Source organism: Salvelinus fontinalis, chromosome 31, assembly GCF_029448725.1.
Source record: "Salvelinus fontinalis isolate EN_2023a chromosome 31, ASM2944872v1, whole genome shotgun sequence".
Classification (NCBI taxonomy): Eukaryota; Metazoa; Chordata; class Actinopteri; order Salmoniformes; family Salmonidae; genus Salvelinus; species Salvelinus fontinalis.
The window spans coordinates 18,893,583-18,911,480 of NC_074695.1; the positions used below are offsets into that span (position 1 = coordinate 18,893,583).

The 17,898-nt window shown below is 45.0% G+C and overlaps 2 protein-coding genes across 2 annotated transcripts; one reads left to right on the forward strand and one right to left on the reverse strand.

Moving 5' to 3' along the window:
• The first annotated feature begins 2,284 nt into the window (after window positions 1–2,284).
• On the forward strand, window positions 2,285–4,937 carry LOC129829736 (tubulin alpha chain). The gene is made up of 4 exons (XM_055891625.1): window positions 2,285–2,419; window positions 3,288–3,510; window positions 3,619–3,767; window positions 3,872–4,937. Exons 1-4 carry the CDS (start codon window positions 2,417–2,419, stop codon window positions 4,850–4,852), a joined length of 1,356 nt encoding a protein of 451 aa, XP_055747600.1. The 5' UTR covers window positions 2,285–2,416; the 3' UTR covers window positions 4,853–4,937.
• Window positions 4,938–4,996: 59 nt separating this feature from the next.
• LOC129829783 (melanocyte protein PMEL-like) lies at window positions 4,997–10,841 on the reverse strand. Its single transcript, XM_055891698.1, is given in 10 exon segments — window positions 4,997–5,447; window positions 5,743–5,833; window positions 6,010–6,215; window positions 6,766–6,874; window positions 7,134–7,256; window positions 7,359–7,626; window positions 7,734–8,110; window positions 8,223–8,421; window positions 10,297–10,475; window positions 10,790–10,841. Coding segments are annotated over 10 exon segments (1,725 nt in total). The 3' UTR covers window positions 4,997–5,326.
• Between the last annotated feature and the right edge of the window lie 7,057 nt (window positions 10,842–17,898).

Genomic DNA, 17,898 nt, shown 5'->3' on the forward strand with positions numbered 1-17,898 from the left:
TTGTTTAGTTTTTGTATTGTCTAGGGGTTTTCGTCTTGTCTAGGGGTTTTGCTTATCTATGGGGATTTGGTATGGTCTAGGGGATTGTAGGTTTATGGTGGCCTGAATTGGTTCCCAATCAGAGACAGCTGTTTCTCGTTGTCTCTGATTGGGGAGCCTATTTAGGTTGCCATTTTCCATGTTGGTTTTGTGGGTAGTTGTTTTCTGTTTTGTGTGAGTACCTGACAGAACTGTTGTGGTTTCGGTTGTTTTCTTTATTTTGTTTAATGTTCTGTTTAAATAAAAATAACATGAACACCTACCACGCTGTGCTTTGGTCCACACCTAATTCAACAGACGATCGTTACACTATAACTGCTTTTTGACTGCATTGAAGGCTTTGTATTCCATTAAAGGCCCAGTGCAGTCCAAAACATGATATACCTGTGTTTTATATACTGTATATTTCCACACTATAAGGTTGGAATAATACTGTGAAATTGTGCAAATTATGATAATGCACTTTTAGTGTAAGAGTTGTTTGAAAAGACCGCCTGAAATGTCAGCCTGTTTTGGTGGAATGGAGTTTTGGCCTGCCTGGTGATGTCACCAGGCGGTAAATTAGTTAATAGACCAATAAGAAAGAGTTACAAACGTCTCTGCCAATAACAGATAGTTTTCAGTTTTCCCCTCCCTGCTCAGACCCCTCCCAGACAGTCCTAGCAAAATTCTTGCTTGATAAATAAGCTATTTTTGTTTATTTTGGATCATTTTAATCAAAAACAATCACAGTAAGGTACTTAAGTATTACCCATAAATTATTTTATATTGAGGTACTAAAAACTTCTACAATTGACCTTTAAAGGAAAAGTGTGCTCATTCCATGGAGGACCACTCCCATCTCAAACACTCCACCCTCTTCTTGCTTGCAACTGTTTAATGTCAGGCTCCTCCTTGTCCCTCAACTGTTGGGGAATGAGGACCTTCTACTGGAACAGTTTGCATGGGGCCACACGTCTTGTTTTGCCTAAATCACACTTACACTTACTGTATTACCCCACACTTTACATCTTTGTTGCTTGGTAAGCCGCCCAGTGAGCAAAACTGATTGAAAATACGTAATTTCAACCATTTTTGCTCACTGGGTGGGCTATATTTAGAAAAGTTCAAAATAAAGCTCTAAATAGCTATTTGTATTTGTATTTATTATGGATCCCTCGGAAGCAGCTACTCTTCCTGGGGTCCAGCAAAATTTAGTCAGTTTATACAATTTTAAAACATTACAATACATTCACAGATATATACAACTAGTGTAGTTTGTGTCACAGATGCTTTTGAGTGGATTTTGCAGAGAATGTATCGAGGCGACAATTCACTTTGTAGCACATGACTTTGTAGTACAAACTGATGTTAACTTTAATTTAAATAGCTGCCAGCCAAATTCCAGTATTCGGGATAGTCTGACAAAATGCAGGATTTTCAAGCATCGGATGTTGTGTAATCCTTCTGGGGAACATGAGTATCGTGATGTACGCTCTGGCTTTATCAGAAAGCTTGGATTACCAAAATGCACTTGCAGAGACCTGAGCCCTAAAAGTCAATACATGTTTGGTCATCGTGGGTATTGAATTGGATAGATGGGTTGAAAGATAAACAGATTACTTCCTTAACATACATACACTAAGGCCAGCACAGTGCATTCAGCAGCAAGACACTGTGATCACGTGATCAGCCCAGATGGATGACATCATCATTGAGGAGTGTCTAGGACAAAGAGGAAGGAGAGATAGGAGGAGGATAGTGAGAAGGATTGGCTCCTAATTCTGCCATTCTACATGATTTATCCGGTACTGTTCCACAAAATGACTTTGGATGCAAATTTATATATAACCATACTTAAAAATGTGGGTATTTGTTTTAGGTATGGTGACATTGCCAGGTTTTTTGGAGCATTCTGACATGGCTTCCACGGTCACTCCCATTGATTTGTCATCAATTATAATGATAAAGCTGTCCCTACATCTAAACATTGGATTGCTCACTTTCAGTGGTATTCGTGATAAGATGCTTTTTTAATTGGGGTGAACTATATCTTTAAACGGGGTGACAGAGGACATCCTTTAGGGTAAATCCACTACCTTCCCATGCATTCCCTCAATTGGAGAAAATATGTCTTCTCCCTACATAACATTTCTTTTTTTTGTTCAATCGCAAAGCGATTTAAAAACGTAAATGTCAGCCTCATACAGGCGCATTACATAGTGTACACTGGCTGTGCATAAATCTGGGAGCGCCGCCCATCTCCATCAGCAGTTGTTGCGTCGGCGCTGACGGGCTGAGCGTACAGTACACCCATTAATTCAGACACAAATAGAGATCTCTCTGCGTAGGCTATTTCTTTGTATTTTCCCTTATTGTTCGATCCTCCTCAGAAAAAATGGTAAGTCGTGTAGTTTTTCAGCAATAATAAGCCTGAAATAATTACGTGTTTGATGTTTTCTGTTGAGAATTTCTCAAATGATGAGACAATCACTACACGACCGTATAGTGGCTATAATGGGTCGATTTTTATTGTATCGGTCAATGAATTCTAAATAGGGGCGAATTTGCAACATCTTGGTGTTGCTTACCCACTTTTAAATGACGAATTTACGTAGACTGAATCAACGCGTTTGGGATAGGTATTGCATGCTATTTCTGTTTATCACAAGGATATTACATAAAATGGGGATGGAATTAAAGAACACTACATTTAGAATGCATACTTTTTGGTAGCTATTGAACACAGTTGAATTGTACAGTATTCATCAAATACAGCAGCATTTATTTATCTATCCAGGTAATGGATAGGAAATTGGAATAAAATGGGATCTTATTCTTAAGGTCATCCATTGTGTTGCTAGGTGGGAGAGGGCAGACTAGGTGTGGACAGAAGGGGAATATATGTCTCTCTCTACTGTAACATGTGTCTACAGTTGTAGACTGTCTAGTTTAACCCTGAAAATAAACCTATTCCACCCCAGCTTCCTTTTAATTCCTTAGTGATGTAATATGACCTCCTTGTCAGCTTAGTAATGGTCATAGGTGTAAATGGCAATATTCCTCTGCACATCAGTTGATTTGTCTCCATTGTAACTGTTCTCTAGTTTATCCATTGTAACTGTTCTCAAGTTTATCCATTGTAACGGTTCTCTAGTTTACATGTAGCCTACCCATTCTTCCACTAGGTGGTGTTTTAGCCAATTGTACATTTTTGTCAAATGTATTGTAATTCTGTTACATTACATGTTTTTCCATTTATTTTCCAGCGTGAGTGTATCTCTGTCCATGTAGGTCAGGCTGGAGTCCAGATTGGCAATGCCTGCTGGGAGCTCTACTGCCTGGAGCATGGGATCCAGCCGGACGGGCAGATGCCCAGCGACAAAACCATTGGCGGAGGAGATGACTCCTTCAATACCTTTTTCAGTGAGACTGGGGCTGGAAAGCATGTCCCCAGGGCTGTGTTTGTGGACCTGGAACCCACAGTTATTGGTAAGATTTCTGTTTCTCATTTAATTGAAATAAGGGTATGTCAAAGAGGTTTTCCTTTGCTTTCTTACTATTGAGCTCCTTAATGAGCTGTTAATTTTCTCTCCTCAGATGAGGTGCGCACTGGGACCTATCGCCAGTTATTCCATCCTGAACAGCTCATCACTGGCAAAGAAGATGCTGCCAACAACTACGCTCGTGGACACTACACTATTGGCAAAGAGATCATCGACCTGGTGCTGGACAGGATCCGCAAACTGGTGGGAATTTCAGAATGACTGAATTAAATATTTTATCAACTATCTGTTCATAATGTGGACATCTTTTTCTGCCCATTTATTGATGTGTTCATCTTTCTCGTCAGGCTGACCAGTGCACAGGCCTTCAGGGCTTCCTAGTTTTCCACAGCTTTGGAGGTGGCACCGGCTCTGGTTTCACCTCCCTGCTGATGGAGCGCCTGTCTGTTGACTACGGCAAGAAGTCCAAGCTGGAGTTCTCCATCTACCCAGCTCCCCAGGTGTCCACAGCTGTGGTGGAGCCCTACAACTCCATCCTGACCACCCACACCACCCTAGAGCACTCTGACTGTGCCTTCATGGTGGATAATGAGGCTATCTATGACATCTGCCGTAGGAACCTCGACATTGAGCGTCCTACCTACACCAACCTCAACAGGCTCATTAGCCAGATCGTTTCCTCCATCACTGCTTCCCTTCGATTTGATGGTGCCCTCAATGTTGATCTGACAGAGTTCCAGACCAACTTGGTGCCCTACCCCCGTATCCATTTCCCTCTGGCCACCTACGCCCCAGTTATTTCTGCAGAGAAGGCTTACCATGAGCAGCTCTCTGTCTCTGAGATCACCAACGCCTGCTTTGAGCCGGCCAACCAGATGGTGAAATGTGACCCTCGCCACGGCAAGTACATGTCTTGCTGCCTTCTGTTCCGTGGTGACGTGGTACCCAAAGATGTCAATGCTGCCATTGCCACCATCAAGACCAAACGTTCCATTCAGTTTGTTGACTGGTGTCCAACTGGTTTCAAGATTGGCATCAACTATCAGCCTCCCACTGTAGTCCCTGGTGGAGACCTGGCCAAAGTCCAGAGGGCTGTGTGCATGCTGAGCAACACCACTGCTGTGGCAGAGGCCTGGGCTCGGCTTGACCACAAGTTTGACCTGATGTACGCCAAACGTGCCTTTGTGCACTGGTATGTGGGTGAGGGCATGGAGGAGGGAGAGTTCTCTGAGGCTAGAGAGGACATGGCTGCCCTGGAGAAGGATTATGAAGAGGTAGGGGTTGACTCAATTGAGGGTGAGGGAGAGGAGGAGGGAGAAGAGTATTGAAATGCCCCTGCAGGCAAGCCATTGTCAAACACTGTTACTGTTGCATGATCTTATTATGATACCTAATAAAACATTGAATCAATTAGCTATTTGTGCTCTTGGACCTTATTCACCACCTTATCTTGACAAAAAGAAAGACATTAGTACAGTTTTGGGGGGATTTTAATGGGGAAAAGACATAAAAATGTCTGACTTCACAGTAGTTTACAATACTATTCACTGATAAAACTTCCAGTATAAACATTTGAGGATGCACATTTAAGTTTGATGGAAATAAGCCAAATTATATCCATTAATGAACTTTCAGTTAAAAATAAATATATTTAAAAAACGATAAAAGAAAAAGCAAAACGTTTCAGATGACAGATGAAAATAAGATGTTTCTATGCTGTTGTGTATTTGGCAGTTGAATGGGTTGTTTTCCATTCACACCAGCCTGTCATCGAGAAGTGGGCTGTTCTCTATAAGGCCCCATCAACTCAGAAGGTTCCAGAACAGTAGAGACCCAGAGCTCCAACCAGGACTGCTCTCAGCGCTCTGGGAGGTGGAGCCAACCACAGACTCCTCCTTCAGAGGAAGGTAGGCTTTGAACCGTCTGTGGAACAAAAGGAAAATGATTAATTACATTCATTTTTTCCAAGGCTCACTTACAAAAATATGTAAATCTCAATGTGACTCTTCTGGTAAAATAAAGGATAAAAAGGTCATGAGAAAAGTGTTATCAATGGTACAATATGCTGCATACAGTTGCCCTGAGACATGGCTATACAGTGTAGACAGACACCATAGGGGTCATGTCTCAAGCAAGCTGAAAAGGTTATACCTTGTGGTGATATGGAACTCTTCAGAGAGCTGTGACTAGAGTAGACCAATGTTGATTTGTGACTCACTTGTAAGTGTAGGCCATGGTTCCTGCGACCAGGGCAACGATCAGGACCACCATCGCCATGGCTACAGTGCCCGCTGAGGACAGACTGGAACCTGCCACCAAAAAACCCAGACAATAATTTATGTAAAACAACTTAATATAACATCATATTACAATATATTAATTATATTATTACCAATAACAATAGGTGTTGGACTGATTGTCCCAGGGACCCAGGTTCAAGACGTGGCGAGGCAGATGTGCAGAGCAGACATCTTACAGTACATACCCACGGTCACGCTAAATTTGGCGCTGGTGACTGCCAGACTGACATCGTTGGTCATGGACACGTTGATACAGAAGATGCCGGAGTCATTGAAAAAGTGACGCAGTACCAGCTGGCACTCAGAAGAGGGGGCCACTGTGTTACACATGGTGTGGATGGGCATAAAACAGTCTGCATCGGAAACCACCGTGCACACCTCTGTGGGAAGGCTGGATGGAGAACAGTCACAGGGTCAGAAACACTCAGTGAAACTCTAAGGACCGGATTCCTTTGCTATTTATTTTTAGATGTGATATGTTTTATGACTGCTGCAAGATGAATTGCCTCTCTGAGGACATTACAGTTTTCTGAATCTGAATTCCCGGATCCAGACTAATCCTGGACTAAAATGCAAGAATGATTTTAAATCCAGGATTAGGATTGATCTGAGGCACAGGCGGCTGGTTTCACCTTAAATAGGGGAGGACGGGCTCATAGTAATGGCTGGAACGGAGTGAGTGAATGGAATGGTATAAAACACGTTAAGCACGAGGTTTCCATGTGTTTGATACCATTCCATTTATTCCAATCCAGCCATTATTATGAGCCATCTTCCCCTCAGCAGCATCCTGTGATCTGGGGCAATGAAACTGATCCTAGTGCCTAAGTGGTGGAATATAGGTCTACATACCTAGTGGATTTGTCTGCTTAGGGAAATAATAAATGGTGTGATTGTCTGAGACAGTCTCCCTTAATTGGGTCTGGAGAAGGAATACTCACCTCCCTTGGCAGGTGACAGTTAGATCCACTACGTTTCGTTCAACCTCAGATTCATCCATCTTGATCACAGCATTGTCCACTTGCACTATCTTCAAACTCTCAATGCCCTCTGAATACAAAGACAGAAAGACGGTCCGTAAAATAATCCTGAATGTAAATCAAATACAATAATAGGATAGAGATTTACATGTTACATGTTACTCTTTAATTATTTCTTGTTCTTATCTCTTGCCTTTTTTTAGGTATTTTCTTAAAACTACATTGTTGGTTAAGGGCTTGTAAGTAAGCATTTCACTGTAAGGTCTGTTGTATTCGGCGCATGTGACAAATAAAATTTTATTTGATTTATTTAGAGACAGTGGACTTACCAACGATGTCAATGCCAGTGCAGAAGGACCCATAGCGATAGATCACACAGTCATCATCCTTTTTGTCATTGGCTTCATGCTTAACAACTATCCCCACAGGAGCTTGGCCTGTAGCAGTCTGTCCTGTATCAGGAGAAACAATAATGGATTCCAGTTACTAAATTGAAAATCCAACAATCTAAAGCACATTAGATGAACAGTTAATTTGTTGAGAACATACAGCACCTGCTGGCTCTAATTCCTCAGCAGCAGGGCCAGTTGGAGTGTCAGGATTAACTTGAGAAGGTATCTTCGTGTCCCGAGCGGTGGAGGCTCCCTCCTCAGTGATGTCCTCTGTGTCAGTCTCAGCGGGAGCTGATGGGCCTACATTTATTGTAGCTTCCTGTGTGGCCACCATCACTGGAGCAGCTGACGCATCAGCAGCAGGAGCTCTCACTAGAGGTAGAAACAGGACGATTAAATGTTCTATTTGCTTTGTCAATCCTGGCATAGCCTACATATTGAGTGAATCTCAAAAGTATTTTCCATGATTCCCCACATCCTCTCTTCTTGAAGACACTAAGGATGCAAAGAATCCAAGTTAAGACTTTAGAAATTCACTTCTGGACTAAAGCGCTCAAGATGAGAATGACCTGTTGTGCCGGCCGGGTTTGCAGGCCCGATGGTGACAGCATTACCAGTGGGTTTGACACCAGCTGGTGTGGCACATGCTTTATCAGGGATAACGGCCTGTACAACCACCTGGGGCTTGAAGCCACCAGCCACTATATAGGTGTGGGTGACAGTCAGCTCTCTGGAGATGAGCGCCCCGCTGCTGTCACCAAAGTCCCAGTCGTAGGTGATGTCGGCGTCACTCAGGTACTCGCTGGGGTCGTGGAGGCTGATGGTGAAGGCTATGGCTCTGTTCTGGACGAAGCTCAGGTCTGCCTCGTTGATGTCGTTCACTTGGGTCATCGAGACTGCGAAGGGGATTTGATCTAAAGATATAGAGATGGAGAAAAACCCTCAGACACCTATCTTATTTTTCAAGTCAGCTACTCATTCATTCATCCATTCATTCGTTCATCCATTCATTCATCCATTTATGACACTAATCAGTGATGGAGAACTGTGTTGAGGCGTATCCCAGAGGGATGAACTTCTCATGGCTGCGGTAGTGGTAGATTACAATGTCCACGATGTAGGAACCCAGAGGGACATCGTCTGTCCCAATGGTGAGGGAGGAGGATGTGCCATCAGACACTTGCCAGTACTGACCTGTAAAGCAAAGAAAATGGCTTATTACATGCTTATAACAGTGTTATTACAGGTTTATAACATTTTTAGCAGACATTAAGTAAAACATGAATTACGTAGGCCCTAATAGGTGAGAGGGGTCGCAGCTGCACTTTACCCCATGTCTTCCATACAAACACATATGCAGGGGGCTTGTCACCGCCTTTCTTGGAAGGTGTTCCGTCAGGAAAGATACCATTCCAGTCCATGTTTTGTGTAGGATACACTGGCTCAGACTGATGGTAATTTGTTCCTGGAGGAAAACAGGGCGAGTGTTGGTTTCTGCTTTGTCTTTAGACAGAGGAGTATGTATTATGAATTACACTATATATACAAAAGTATGTGGACACTCCTTCAAATTAGTGTATTCAGCTATTTCAGCCACACCCGTTGCTGACAGGTGTATAAAATCAAGCACACATCCACACAATCTCCATAGACAAACATTGGCAGTAGAATGGCCTGTCCTGAAGAGCTCTGTGACTTTCAACATGGCACAGTCATAGGATGCCACCTTTCCAACAAGTCAGTTCGTCAAATTTCTGCCCTGCTAGATCTGCCCCGGTCAACTGTAAGTGCTGTTATTGTGAAGTGGAAATGTCTAGGAGAAACAACGGCTCAGCCGTGAAGTGGTACGCCATGCAAGCTCACAGGACAGGACCGCAGAGTGCTGAAGCGTGTAAAAATCGTCTGTCCTTGGTTGCAATACTCAATACCGAGTTTCAAACTGCCTCTGGAAGCAACGTCAGCACAATATTTATTTGTCTGGAGCTTCATGAAATGGGCTTCCATGGCCAAGCAGCCGTACACAAGCTTAAGATCACCATGCGCAATGCCAAACGTCGGCTGGAGTCTTGTAAAGCTCGCCACCATTGAAGTCTGAAGCAGTTGAAATGCGTTCTCTGGAGTGATGAATCATGCTTCACCATCTGGCAGTCCAACTGACGAATCTGAGTTTGGCGGATACCAGGTGAACGCTACCTGCCCGAATGCACAGTGCCAATTGTAGAGTTTGATGTAGGAGGAGTAATGGTCTGGGGCTGTTTTCCATGGTTCGAGCTAGCCCCCTTAGTTCCAGTGAAGGGAAATCCTAACGTTACTGCATACAATGGCATTCTGTACAATATTGTGCTTCCAACTATGTGGGAACAGTTTGGGGAAGGGCCTTTCCTGTTTCAGCATGACAATGCCCCCATGCACAAAGCGAGGTCCATACAGAAATGGTTTGTCGAGATCGGTGTGGAAGAACTTGACTGGCCTGCACAGAGCCCTGACCTCAACCCCATCGAACACCTTTGGGATGAATTGGAACGCCGACTGTGAGCCAGGCCTAATCGCCCAACATCAGTGACCGACCTCACTAATGCTCTTCTGGCTGAATGGAAGCAAGTCCCCAGAGCAATGTTCCAACATCTAGTGGAAAGCCTTCCCAGAAGAGTGGAGGCTGTTACAGCAGCAAAGGGGGGAACAACTCCATATTAATGCCATGATTTTGGAATGAGATGTTTGAAGAGCAGGTGTCCACATACTTTTGGTCATGTAGTGTATGTAGAAAAAGAGATCGTGGTATTTAACCTCAAAATGTAATGTTTGCAGACAGTAACATGGCACTGTAGTCTCCAAATGGAGAAAAAAAAACAATACAAATACTGTAGTCTCTCTCGTGACAGACTTCTCTAGGATAGGGGGCAGCATTTTCACTTTTGGATAAATAGTGTGCCCAATTTCAACTTCCTTCTACTCATCCCCAGAATATAAGATATGCATATTATTAGTGGATTTGGATAGAAAACACTCTGAAGTTTCTACAACTGTTTGAATCATGTCTGTGAGTGTAATAGAACTACCAGAACCCTGATCTTGTTCACCAGACATGGGATGAGGTTACCAAAACCCAGTCAGTCCTGGAGGAGGACTTACCATTGACGGTGCAGTTCTCAGCCCACACCACCTCTCCATCGGGCGTGACCTTCTGGTTCTGTGGGAACTGCAGCTCGATGGTAAAGGTCACATTGGCTCCAGTCAGGGTCGGTGCATCATTACCCACAATGAACTTCACCTTGCCACCTGTTGGGAAGAATGTACACTTTGAAGTCAATATCATTAGTATACTATTTCAAAGAGATTACCTGACTTACTTTACATAAAGTGAGCAGAGGTCATCCAGAAATGTCCACACATTTCAGTGTTATTCCAACCTCATAGTGTGGAAATATATATAAAACACAGGAAAATCAAATGTTGGACTGCATTGGGCCTTTAAACCCCTTTACTGTATGAGCAGCAGAGGTAATCCACAAATGTCCACAAATTTCACAGAGATATTCCTGTCACCATCAGTGTACACACATTGTGTTGAGACAGAGGGTAATTGTGCATACCTTTCCAAGAGTCTTTGTACCGAGGATCTTCATCTTTCCAGACTGGATACATTTTCGTATTCCATGATGGATATCGTGTGAAGCGACTTTTGGGCTCTGGAATATAATCATAGAAATGACATAAAAGCAGAGCATGCATTTATTAGAGTTGAAAAGGAAGGAGCTGACCACACTTTCAGTTGCAACCTTAAAGGAGGGCACTGATAAACACTGATTATTTTCATATGCAGTAGTAGTATGTTTGCTTTTTAATCCTGAGTTGGGATTGAACGCCGGTCATCCATAAATGGCACCCTAGACAAAATCACAATACGGATATCCCAATTGGGGGAGACCGCAAGGTGCTTATCAAGAGTATGATTGTTATTATAGGCTACTGTATTGTGCAATGATCCCACCAACGGTACAAGTTTACTGTTAAATTAAGAATTAACAGCTGCTGACAGATATTCTCTATATTGTTTGGAATTAATGTAAACTGCTGATTGGTGACAAATGACACTCTTGATTTTTAACAATTAATTTAAAGCTCATGCTACTTGACCTATGTTGAAGATAGCATGCATTACTGCATTGGATCTTCCTAGAGGCCCTATGACTGCAATGATGCTTCCCCATAAAATCAAGGATGTCAACAGGTTTAATTCAGATTTGTGCAATGTTTGCAAAGCATTTGGCTATCAAAACTGACAATCTCCATTGAAAGGGTTTTAGTCCAGGACTAGGCTTAATCTGTGTCTGGGAAACTGACCCTTGGTCATGCAAAGGGCACATAGTGTTGCACTGTGGAGCCTCTTTCATAAAGCATCTAAGACAAGACCAAATGCAGTGTTCCTCAATACACTGAAAGGTTTGAATAAAACAAGTGTTGCCTGAAATGCCAGATGTGCTGGTCCATTTTTAGCCCAGTGGGCATGCCTAACTTGATAATTTTTTTGTGTAATATGATCATTATCTGGCTAATAATGGGGGCCTCAAGGGGGGGGGGGAAATGGTTCGGTGAGGGCCCTCAAAGGGGAAAAAATGGTTCGGTGAGGGGCCTCAAGGGGAAAAAAATGTCCGGTGAGGGAGCCTTAAGGGGAAAAAAATAGTCTGGTGAGGGGGCCTCAAGGAAAGAAAATGGGCAGGTGTGTTAGAAATTCCTTGAGGCCCCCTCACCGGACAATTTTTTTTCCTTGAGGTCCCCTCACTGGACCATTTTTATCCTTACGGCCCCCACATTGGGAAATCCTGGTGAGCCACAGCCTTAAATGAGGAATAAATCCCTTTTGTATATTTAAAAATGACTTTCTTGAAAACATATAATGTAGATACTCCTGGATTATCTGGTATACATAATGATATCCAGAGTGGCTGTACTTACTTGCTGTAGCAGATGAAAAAAGTGCCAGCACCAAAACTGCAGGAGCTGTCCCTGTCCTCATGTCCTAAGTGTGCACGCTTCCTTTCCACTTTAAATATGGAACATCTCTTTTCTTCTCCTACACTGCAGGTCAGAACAAACTCACAAAAGCATTGTGATTCCTGGCTTTATAAATGCTCTAATCTCTGACATAACAGCAGTAGTACTAGACCCCTCCTACCCTACTGAAACCTGTGATCCCACCTCCCCAAAGGCACTAGTGACCTATCTGGTTTTCCTAGAACAGTAAAGGAGGGCTCACTTATGTAAGGCACACAATGAAATGGAGATTCAAATGTATTTTACATGCACGATTTAGGTTGACCTTTGTAGACCACGTGTACAAGATTTCAGAAGATACCTGAGTGTAAGAAAGAAGTTTAACTTGTCCGGTGACACAGGGAGTAATTTGGGGAATGACATCCACCAATCCAGTTAAAAGTAAGATATGAATAAAAGAGAACACTCCTGTTGTGATTATTTCCCATTAGGCTGTGCAGAGTCTTGGGACTCAGGAAATTATTTCTGTCTTCTTTATCTTACTTTGTTTCCATACTGTAGCCTTATAAACTCACTATTACCTACACATCCTCATGAGTGAACTTAGATGGGAGGAGATATTGGATGGAAAGGGACCTTGGGCACAACCGGGAGAATATCGCCTCCCTCGTGAAGAGCTGGAGGCAGCTAAAGCCGAGAGGAGGCGATATGAGGAGGCAGCACGGAAGCAAGGCTGGAAGCCCGCGCACATACTCCCTGTACTTACCGTGGAGAGCGAGAGTACGGGCAGACACCGTGTTATGCAGTAGAGCACATGGTGTCTCCTGTACGTGTTCATAGCCTGGTGCGGGTTATTCCACCTCCCTGCACTGGCAGGGCTAGATTGAGGATTGAGCCGGATGTCATGAAGCCGGCCCAACGCATCTGGCCACCAGTGCGTCTCCTCGGGACGGCTTACATGGCACCAGCCTTACGCATGGTGTCCCCGGTTCTCCTACATAGCCCGGTGGGGTTATTCCACCTCCCCGCACTGGTCGGGCGACGGGGAGCATACAACCAGGTAAGGTTGGGCAGGCTCAGTGCTCAAGGGAGCCAGTATGCCTGCACGGTCCGGTATTTCCGGAGCCACCTCCCCGCTCCAGCCCAGTACCACCAGTGCCTACACCACGCACCAGGCTTCCAGTGCGTCTCCAGAGCCCTGTGCCTCCTCCATGCACTAGCTCTATGGTGCGTGTCTCCAGCCCATTACCACCAGTTCCGGCACCACGCATCAAGCCTCCTGTGCGTCTCCAGAGCCCTGTACGCACTGTTCCTTCTCCCCGTACTCGCCCTGATGTGCGTGCCCTCAGCCCGGTACCACCAGTGCCGGTACCACGCACCAGGCCTATAGTACGCCTTGAGAGTCCAGTGTGCCCTGTTGTTGTTCCCCGCACTAGCCTGATGGTGCGTGTCTTTAGCCCGGTACCTCCAGTTCCGGCACCACGCACCAGGCCTACAGTGCGTCTCAGCCGGCCAGAGTCTGCCGTCTGCCCAGCGGCGCCTGAACTGCCCGTCTGCCCAGCGGTGCCTGAATTGCCCGTCTGCCCAACGGCGTCATGAGCTGCCCGTCTGCCCATCGGCGCCTGAACTGCCCGTCTGCCCAACGGCGCCTGAACTGCCCGTCTGCCCAACGGCGCCTGAACTGCCCGTCTGCCCAACGGCGCCTGAACTGCCCGTCTGCCCAACGGCGCCTGAACTGCCCGTCTGCCCAACGGCGCCTGAACTGCCCGTCTGCCCAACGGCGCCTGAACTGCCCGTCTGCCCAACGCCGTCTGAACTGTCCGTCTGCCAAGCGCCGCATGAACTGCCCGTCTGTACTGAGCCTTCAAAGCCAACCCGGACAGGAAGATCACGTCAGTGACTCAACCCACTCAAGTGACGCACCTCTCCTAGGGACGGCATGGAAGAGCACCAGTAAGTCAGTGACTCAGCCCCCATAATAGGGTTTGAGGTAGAGAATCCCAGTGAAGAGATGGGAACCGGTCAGGCAGATACAGCAATGGAGGTTCGTTGATCCAGTGCCTTTCTGTTCATCTTGTCTCATCGCTGCAAGGTCGAGAGCCATGCGTCCTCCAAAACATGACCTGCCGAGCCGCAATGCTTCTTTACACACCGCTTGCTTAACCCGAAAACCAGAAGCATCAATGTGTAGGGTGAAACTCCGTCTAACTGATGACCGAAGTTAGCATGCAGGCCCCCGGCCCGCCACAAGGCGTCGCTAGAACACAATGAGACAAGGAGATCTTCCCGGCCAAACCCTTCCCTAACCACCAGAGCCAATTGTGCGCCGCCCCATGGGGCTCCCGGTCACGGACACTGTGACACAGCATGGGATAAAATCCAAGACAGTAGTGGCGCCTCAGCACTGCTATGCAGTGCCTTAGACAGCTGCGCCAAAATCACGCTATATCTACTGTAGTTTTGATTGGACTGATCATGTCATACACTGATCAACACTGATCAACAGCATACCTTCAAAATCTTAGCTAGCAAGCTAGACAAGCAGTCATCTTCATGAATCACATCGACAATCTACTGGCAAATCCTTTTCAATCTTTGTGATATGAAGAGAAATTATAGATAAAACGTATATCAGTGCTCATTGGACATTGGACATTACACAAGTTGGAAATCACAAATTCAACATGAGGGGTTTGGAAGGAATCAGTGGCTAACTGCAAGAGTTGCAAAGCAATCATTATTTTGCTTCCCCTCTCAGTGGAGAGGGTGTGTGGTCCCAGTCTGGGTTTAAGGGTCACTTTTCCTAGCTTAACAGGATAAACATTCACAAGCAACACCATAGGCCAGAAAAGGTTGAATACATTGGTCATGCTGTCAATCCGGCGTGACTTCTGCTGCGTTCAAAACAACTGGAAACTCAGAACTGGGAAATCTCAGATTTCAGTGAGTTCAAGACAACTGGGAACTCGGAAAATAACAAGCTCCAACTAGGAAAATATGTTTTGAGTGGTCATCCAATTCGAAATTCCAAGTCAGGAACTCAGACTTCTTTCAAGAGCTCCGACCTGATGTCATGATTTAACATTGTTTTTTTCTGAGTTCAGTTGTCTTGAAAGCACCATACATCCAGAGAATGCCAGACTTTGATGACAAAGTTTCATGACAAAATTTGAAAGCAAGGACCGCCGTGCCACCTTCCTTTTCAAGTGAGCACAGCACAACGGTGAGTCCAAAAAATGTCTTACTGGTGCATAAATTATGTAACATGCCAGGGAGATATTTTAACATTTTTTTATTTCACCTTTATTTTACCAGGTAGGCTAGTTGAGAACAAGTTCTCATTTACAACTGCGACCTGGCCAAGAAAAAGCAAAGCATTGTGACACAGGCAACAACACAGAGTTACACATGGAATAAACAATAAACAAGTCAATAACACAATAAACAAGTCAATGACACAGTAGAAAAAAAGAAAGTATATATACAGTTTGTGCAAAAGGCATGAGGAGGTAGGCAATAAATAGGCCATAGGAGCGAATAATTACAATTTAGCAGATTAACACTGGAGTGATCAATGAGCAGATGATGATGTGCAAGTAGAGATACTGGTGTGCAAAAGAGCAGAAAAGTAAATAAAAACTGTATGGGGATGAGGTTGGTAGATTGGGTGGGCTATTTACAGATGGACTATGTACAGCTGCAGCGATAAGTTAGATGCTCAGATAGGTGATGTTTGAAGATGGTGAGGGAAATAAAAGTCTCCAACTTCAGCGATTTTTGCAATTTGTTCCAGTCACTGGCAGCAGAGAACTGGAAGGAAAGGTGGCCAAATGAGGTGTTGGCTTTGGGGATGATCAGTGAGATATAACTGCTGGAACGTGTGTTACGGGTGGGTGTTGTTATCATGACCAGTTAACTGAGATAAGGCGGAGCTTTACCTAGCATAGACTTATAGATGACCTGGCAAGTGGGTCTGGTGACGAATATGTAGCGAGGGCCAGCCGACTAGAGCATACAGGTCGCAGTGGTGGGTGGTATAAAGTGATTTGGTAACAAAACGGATGGCACTGTGATAGACTGCATCCAGTTTGCTGAGTAGAGTATTGGAAGCTATTTTGTAAATCACATGGCCGAAGTCGAGGATCGGTAGGATAGTCATTTTTACTAGGGTAAGTTTGGCGGCGTGAGTGAAGGAGGCTTTGTTGCGGAATAGAAAGCCGACTCTAGATTTGATTTTGGATTGGAGATGTTTGATATGAGTCTGGAAGGAGAGTTTGCAGTCTAACCAGACACCTAGGTATTTATAGTTGTCCACATATTCTAGGTTGGAACCGTCCAGGGTGGTGATGCTAATCGGGCGGGCGGGTGCGGGCAGCGAACGGTTGAAAAGCATGCATTTGGTTTTACTAGCGTTTAAGAGCAGTTGGAGGCCACGGAAGGAGTGTTGTATGGCATTGAAGCTTGTTTGGAGGTTAGTTAGCACAGTGTCCAAGGAAGGGCCAGAAGTATACAGAATGGTGTCGTCTGCGTAGAGGTGGATCAGGGAATCGCCCGCAGCAAGAACATCATTGATATATACCAGAGAAAAGAGTCGGCCTGAGAATTGAACCCTGTGGTACCCCCATAGAGACTGCCAGAGGTCCGGACAACATGCCCTCCGATTTGATACACTGAACTCTGTCTGCAAAGTAGTTGGTGAACCAGGCGAAGCAGTCATTAGAAAAACCAAGGCTATTGAGTCTGCCGTTAAGAATACGGTGATTGACAGAGTCGAAAGCCTTGGCCAGGTCGATGAAGACGGCTGCACAGTACTGTCTTTTATCGATGGCGGTTATGATATCGTTCAGTACCTTGAGCGTGGCTGAGGTGCACCCGTGACCGGCTCGGAAACCGGATTGCACAGCGGAGAAGGTACGGTGGGATTCTAAATGGTCAGTGATCTGTTTATTAACTTGGCTTTCTAAGACTTTAGATAGGCAGGGCAGGATGGATATAGGTCTGTAACAGTTTGGGTCTAGGGTGTAACCCCCTTTGAAGAGGGGGATGACCGTGGCAGCTTTCCAATCTTTAGTGATCTCGGACGATACGAAAGAGAGGTTGAACAGAGTGGTAATAGGGGTTGCAACAATGGCGGCGGATAGGTTTAGAAAGAGAGGGTCGAGATTGTCTAGCCCAGCTGATTTGTACGGGTCCAGGTCTTGCAGCTCTTTCAGAACATTTGCTATCTAGATTTGGGTGAAGGAGAAGCTGGGGAGGCTTGGGCGAGTAGCTGCGGGGGGGGGCTATGCTGTTGGCCGGCATGGCCAGCCGTTGAGAAATGCTAATTGAAATTTAGATTATTATGGATTTATCGGTGGTGACCGTGTTACCTAGCCTCCATGCAGTGGGCAGCTGGGAGGAGGTGCTCTTGTTCTCCATGGACTTTACAGTGTCCCAAAACTTTTTGGAGTTAGAGCTACAGGATGCACATTTCTGCTTGAAAAAGCTAGCCTTTGCTTTCCTAACTGACTGCGTGTATTGGTTCCTGACTTCCCTGAACAGTTGCATATCGCGGGGACTATTCGATGCTATTGCAATCCGCCACAGGATGTTTTTGTGCTGGTCAAGGGCAGTCAGGTCTGGAGTGAACCAAGGGCTATATCTGTTCTTAGTTCTGCATTTTTTGAACGGGGCATGCTTATCTAAGATGGTGAGGAAATTACTTTTC

Excerpts from the sequence above, each read along its gene's own strand:
- LOC129829736 (XM_055891625.1), top strand. Across the intron at positions 3,511-3,618 it reads CCTGGAACCCACAGTTATTG|ATGAGGTGCGCACTGGGACC; the intron begins GTAAGATTTCTG and ends TTCTCTCCTCAG. Across the intron at positions 3,768-3,871 it reads TGGACAGGATCCGCAAACTG|GCTGACCAGTGCACAGGCCT; the intron begins GTGGGAATTTCA and ends CTTTCTCGTCAG.